The 6,486-nt window shown below is 48.0% G+C and overlaps 1 protein-coding gene across 1 annotated transcript; it reads left to right on the top strand.

The window, feature by feature from the left end:
- The first annotated feature begins 210 nt into the window (after positions 1–210).
- LOC106004300 (spermatogenesis-associated protein 31D3-like) lies at positions 211–5,302 on the top strand. Its single transcript, XM_045085385.1, has 4 exons — positions 211–244; positions 825–885; positions 1,154–2,805; positions 3,030–5,302. The coding sequence occupies exons 3-4, from the start codon at positions 2,226–2,228 to the stop codon at positions 3,488–3,490; spliced, it is 1,041 nt and encodes a 346-aa protein (XP_044941320.1). The 5' UTR covers positions 211–244; positions 825–885; positions 1,154–2,225; the 3' UTR covers positions 3,491–5,302.
- Positions 5,303–6,486: the final 1,184 nt, after the last annotated feature.

Here is a 6,486-nt window from a genome sequence, read left to right as displayed (position 1 = left end):
TCCAAGACAATGTCCTCAGACTTTTTCAAAGTAGCAAATATTGAAAATATTTTATCACCTTAAAAATTGAAAAAAGCAAGGAACATAAAGTTCTGTTAATTAAAGTCCTAGTCTTCTTGGATAAAAAATGTCTCCATTTCTGAGAGAAGAGTAAGACATAGGTTCCAGCCTCCCTCATTCTTTTTATTTTTGTTCTATCATCAGGGCAGAGCCAAGAGGAGAAGGAAAGGTAGGACTCTGGAAGGTAAGGTTCTGCTTATTCCACCTGAGCTCTCCAAGGCTGATCCTTCTTGCTGTCCTCTCCATGAGGGCCAAGTCCATGATCTCTGAGGAGGCGAGGCACTAGGTACACCCTCTCAGAAAACAGAGGCCTCAGAGGAGAGGCTCATGGAAATGCAACCAGAGTGCAAAACCCTTCTCAGATTCCCTGCTCTGACCATTACTGAGCATGAAGCAGTGATGGATCTGGGCAATGAGTGCTGCCCAGTAGATGGCCATGTGAGATGTCAAGAGTCCGAACTTCTGTCTCCTAACTTTGTGAAAGCTCTGTGACATCATGGATACTCAGGAGTCTTCCCTGAAGTAACCACTGACCTCTCTGCTTCACAGAGGTGGTCTGATCATCACATGGATAATTTACATGAAAGTACTTTATACATGAAGCAAGATTACTAACCAGCTTCACTTAATTGGCCATTTGTCTTCACCTATTCATTATTAGGGCTTTCATAGTCCAAAAGCCCAAGGCTGTCCCATAAGAGGACTCCTGTATTATTACCTATGTTTCTACTTTCACTACATAACCCATTCTCCTGGTTTCCCAGATAACAGATGCCACCGAAGAGAAGTGGAAGAGACCCAGAAGCTGATCTCTGTTTTAAGAAGGTGACCATTCTTTCCCCTTCTGTCCTATTGCCTCTTAGAGCACGTTTTATGCAATTGCAGGATTCACTGCAGTCTGTCATACCATGGGAGGGGGTTGCCATAGGAACAGATATTGGGGTGAAGGCTGCTGAGTACACTGTCAAGTCATAAAGGTGGGGCACTGTGAAGGGACAGCAGGCTTTAGGTGGCCACTCCCTTGTCACTCCTGTATGTCCTCCTCCCCTTGTTCTGGTCCTAGCTGCAGTTTTGTACCTCCTGTCTCCTGCAGCCCCCTCGGCCGGCATCATGATACCATCCACTTTCATCAACTGTTATGTCCAGACCCCTCCTGTGAGGTGTGTAATAGCACAACTTCTGAGATCAATCGGTTGCTGTTCCTGCAGTCCCTGGAAGATTCTACCCCCTTGGCTTCCACAGCTCGTGTGACTTCTTCATCGTTCACTCTCTCCCCTGACTTCTCAGCAGTCCCTCCAGGAGATCTAATATCAGCTTCTCTACCTAAGCCTTCCCCAACATCTGCCTCCATCTTCTCACCTAACCCAGAGATCCCTGTGGCTGATTTATTTCCACCCTCACTACCGCGTGATTCTTTGCCACTAGAGCCCTTTCCTCCCTTGGATTTCAAATTCCCAATGGACCATTTCCCAACCCAGCCCCCTGTCTTTCCTCCTGTCCCACCACATCATATCCATTCAGTGGACCATAGTGTCCAAAGAGAGACAGTGTCTCTAAATACCATCTTCTCTCTGGACCCTACCCTTTCCCAAGAAGTCAGCCCCTTGCCAGAGTTGTCTCAGAGGGTGAATCCCACTGAGATCTTTGCTCATCATCACACACCACCAAGCTGGTCTGCTTCACCACTGCCAGACTGCAATTTATCTGTGACTCCATCTAAACCGATTTCCATCTCAAGGAAGCCTGTTCCAGAGAGCTCACCCCCAGAGAGCTCTGGTGGGTTGTCTACTTGTGCCCCAACAATCATAGGCATTGACCCCTCCAGCTTGTCAATTTTAGACCTCCCTTGGTGACAAACTCATGCCAAAGACTTCTTCCCTTCAACGCTGCCTCCATGTGATTTCCATCAAGAGTTTCTGGGCTTCCATTCTTCAGAAGCTTCTTCCAGGGGAGACCCTGCAGCCAAATGTGTAGTGCCTGGTAACCTCTCACTTCTCAGCTCTGATGCCCTGGCACTTCTAGAGAAACAAGTCCAAAAGAGGAGTGATTTCCCCAGGTGGGAAGAAACAAAGGGTTCTTTTCCAAAACAAACAATTATTGATAAGCATGATTTGGCATCCTCCCTTCCTTTCTGCAGCAGCAAAGACCAATCAAAGGAGCTGCATATGCATCAGCAGCGCCCATATCCTACAACCTTGGAGGAGGGCCATTTACAGCAACCCCCCATCCAGTTCTTCTGGGGTCTCCAAACTCCAAGCAGGTCCTTCTTCCCTGCTGCTGATGCCTCAGATAACATCTCGAATGCCTCCCCAGAGCAGGAATCCCCAGTAGTTCCCCATCCACTTCCTCCATCCTTGCCTGAGAACCCGCCTCAACTCCTGCCTCAAACCCAGCCCCTACCTCTCCCTCATGTCCAGCCCCAGGCCCACCTTCAATCCCCACTCCCAATACTGCCATCTGGTCCTCTACCTGACATCAAAATCTGTGGAGCTTGTTTTCACAGACCTCAGAATGAATCTGAGAGTCTGCCATCAACAGAAATGGAACATCTGGAATGGAACGTGTTGCAGAAGGTACAGGAATGTGTGTGGGATTTATGCACTGCAGTCCAAAGACCCCAGGAGGACTATTGTCCTTCAGCTCCTAACCCTTCTCTCAGCCACAAGGCCACCAAGGCCCAAGTTGTAATCTCTGTCCCTGCTGGACAGTTTCCTCTGAAAGAAGAGCCTCGGAGAAAACTAGAGAGTCACCTTTGAAAGCGGCTCATCCAACTTGGGTGGGGCATTCCCCACAGGATCTATGAGTCTCTCTCACTAATGAGACATCCGAGTACTCTTCCACAGCTACCTGAGTCGCAGCACTTTCATGACGCTCATGTATCTCTTAAGAGTCAGAGCAAATTGAATGACACTGGAAGTGTCAATGACGAGGACTCAGAAATGCTTCAGCTAGAGGACGGTGACCTGAAGGATCAGGGACACAACCCAGAGAATGGCCAAAAGATGATCTGTTGAGTGACCTAGAGAGCTCTTCAGATCATGATATGGGGTACTATTCTGAGAAAGAACTTAGGAGCCCATCAGAGAAAAACTCTACGGTGTCAGTGGAGACTATAGGTCAGAGACAACTTGAAAATGTCCTGAAAATACATTTGCGCAAAAAGTCTGAGGAAATCAGTGAGGGTCAGCTCCCTGGGACTGTGCATAATTCATGGCATACAATGAAGCAGACATCACTTCCTTCTGAGAAATCCCAGACTGAATTAAAACAAAGAAGTTTGCTACCATCAGAGGTTGAGGACTACTCCCTGAATACCTTCCAGGAGCTTCCCTTTGTTGAACTTCATGTACAACAGATGCTGGATGCCCATATTAAAAGTTTTGTTGGAGGAAGCTATGGGGCCTTCCCTCCAGGGTCCTTGAATCCATAGAGATCTTTAAATCGAGAAAGGCCACATCCCCTTGTAGCCCTTCCTGCTCAACCAACACAATTCCTGTGGCAAATTCTAAAACTGGGGGCTTCAACTCCCTTAGAGGAAGCTTGAAATCTTGCCATGAGATAAAGCAGGAACAGTAAATTCAGCCCCCATTCCGGATCGTCCTCGCCCTGCCACCTCAACTCTGGGCAAGGAAGAGCAGAGAATTCTGAGGCAATCAACCTCTAATATCAACCATCAGCTTGTAGAGGATATTCCAAAAACTAAGGATGGCAAACAGACTCTTAAACCTGTCAAACATGTCACCATAGCCAACAGATGGGCCCCAAATCTGCCTGCAAGGCAAGTTGGGGCCAGACATGAGCCAAAGGATAAGAGTGCAAATTCCAAAGATAGCAGAGGAGGAGGGCAACAAGGCATAATGATGAAGAATCCAGAACCTGTTGGGCCCACAGAGTCCAGGGAGATATTAAGGACCAAGGAATTTCATACACACCAATCACAACCTAGTCTCTTGAAAACCAACAAGCCAGGTAGCTCCCAAATTATAAAGGGGAATAAGCATCAAGTCAAAACCACCATCCCACCAAACATACCAATTCCACGAGTTAAAGCTTATGCTGGAGGACAGGGAGCAAAGCCAGACCCAAGCCCAAAGCACCGGCCTGCCCCCTGCCTCAGATTGTTTGACTTATAAGGACTTACTGACTCCTGCCCAGGGTGTCTCCCGCGGGGACATGAGAGCTTCCCAGGTGCTGCATGTCCATCCAGAGGACACAGGAATTACTATGAAACAATAGCAGGAGCCCTGGGTCCCTAAGCATGTCTTAAGGAAGTGCCAGAATAAGAATCCCCCATCTGCTGCAAAGACCATGAGGCCTCTGGGTTCCATGGCACAAGAGCGTAGTGGAGGGGATGCAGGACTGGGAACATCCCAACCGAGAACGAACAGGTTCCCTACTGAAGATGTGGCATTGAAGAAGAGGTTCCCTCCTTAGGATGTGGTATTGACGGTAGAGCTGGGAAGCCAGCCTTCCCAGACCCTATCACAGAAGGGTCAGCTGCTTCCTGAAAGCCTTTCACAGAAGGGTCAGCTTCCTTCTGAAGGCCTTTTCAGTAAAAAAATGAAGGATTTTTTTTGCAATGGCTTCCTCCTGGGATAAAATGCAAAAGGCAAGAAAACTCCTAGGAGAAGCCTAGTCCCCTATCATCTGTGGAAAGCAGAGGCCTGCTTAAAGGTACAGCTGCCTTTACTGGGATGCCTGAAACTCAGAAAATCATGACAGCTGTTGGGAAGTTCCAAGAGGAGAGAATGGGGTGTCGGCGTGCAATAGGCAGCACCTGCCCTCAGTAGCCCATTCCCTCCCCAACCAAGTTTGGGAAAACTCAGAAGAAAGCACAAGTGCAGGCCCAGGTACAGCCTGTCCCAGGGTTTCCTTTCAACTACAGGGTTCCCGCCCATAAGACGAATACCAGGTCCTGCCAGCAAGAAGCTGTCTTTGCCGGGCAAGGCCTTACTGGAAACAAGGAGAGACAGCCCCAGAAAGTTGTGGCATTTAAGGACCAGCTACCATGTCAGAAGTATCCCCTCTCCATGCCACACAGGGAGACTGCGCCCCATGCAAATGCCACCTGTGGGCATCAGGCTGCCCAGTGGCCTCCTGCCACTCTCACGACTCCTGAAGGCAATGTGTGCAGAGATGTGTCCCTACTCTTTAGACAGAAAACCCTTCTCCAGAATTTCCAGTGAGAGGGTTTTGGGGGGCATTTCCTACACAAAAACAATCGCTTGTGAGGAATAAATATTTCCCTAATAATACTGATGTCTGTTCTGTGTACTGTCTTGGGAGCATGGGTTTTGGGGAACTCAGTTCCTGCTGTTACTGATTGCTTCCTTTGGTTTCTAAAAGGTGACCAATCTCCTGAAGCTCTTGAGAAATATGTATCATGTAACCCCCAAAGCCCCCAAAAGCCCATTCCCTCCCTGATGAAGTTTGGGAGATGGGCTCCTGTCCCATGGCTTAGCCTTACTGAAAATGTGTAATAGCTCACACCTCTCCCCTCACTGAATTTTTTACACCCTTTACAGAAAGTCTTCTATATCTGAGAAGGATCAAAGACAGGTATAGTTTTCAGAAAATGATTAAGCCCCAGTTGTTTCTTCACTGTTATTGTGTTACAGTAGCTTAATCATACAGAGGTCAGTAATCAGAGGATCCCACAGGTGGGTAAACTCTGAATGGGAGTGTTTGGTGGGGGAGGTGTTTGGTGGTGGGGGAAGAGGTGTTGTTTGAGTTGATCTTGGGCTGGATGGGGTAGGGTTGAATAGATTCGATGCTGTCCTGTGAGTCAGTTAAACTTGACAATGAGGTTTCCACTGGAAGTGCTTCCCTTTCCTGGGTGTTTCTTCAGGCTGCTGGACTGAGGATGTTTTTTTGCAGAACAAAAGCATCACTTAGCTGTTAGTGGTAGGAATGTTGACAAGGTAGCTACCACCTTCTAGGGTAAGATACCTTTCAAGAAATGAAAAGTGAAAGAGTGACCTTGCTGGAGGAACAAAAGTTTGCCTAATCATCCCCTTCTCAGGACCCTGTCACGCTCCCCTCCTTCCTCACTCTGATCCAGGCACCACCACTTTGAGGCAGACTGGAATCTGGCACAGCCTACCTATGCCTTATACCAAAAAGTCATGGCTCTGTTCCTTGAGTATGCAAGCAATACCTGCAGGCTTTCAGGCATGGCATCCCCTTTGGGGGAAGGTGATCTTGATGTCTGCCTTCCATCCACACCAGATGACAATATATAAGATGCGGCCTTTACTATGGCTAGGATGGCGGTATGCCACCTTCAATATTCACGGCCTTAGTGGAGCCATGGTAGCTCTTCCCCAGAATCATGCAACTTATGAACCTGAGGTGGGTTCCAGAATGTGTACCAGGATGATAGAGATGTTTGGGGGCTTATCATGGAACTCAATGGAGTGCTTTTTT

The sequence above is a fragment of the Mustela putorius genome, unplaced genomic scaffold (assembly GCF_011764305.1).
Source record: "Mustela putorius furo isolate JIRA1106 unplaced genomic scaffold, ASM1176430v1.1 tig00000854_pilon_pilon_pilon, whole genome shotgun sequence".
Classification (NCBI taxonomy): domain Eukaryota; kingdom Metazoa; phylum Chordata; class Mammalia; order Carnivora; family Mustelidae; genus Mustela; species Mustela putorius.
The sequence above is the reverse complement of the archived record's forward strand: the minus strand, read 5'-3'. Positions and strand labels throughout refer to the sequence as shown.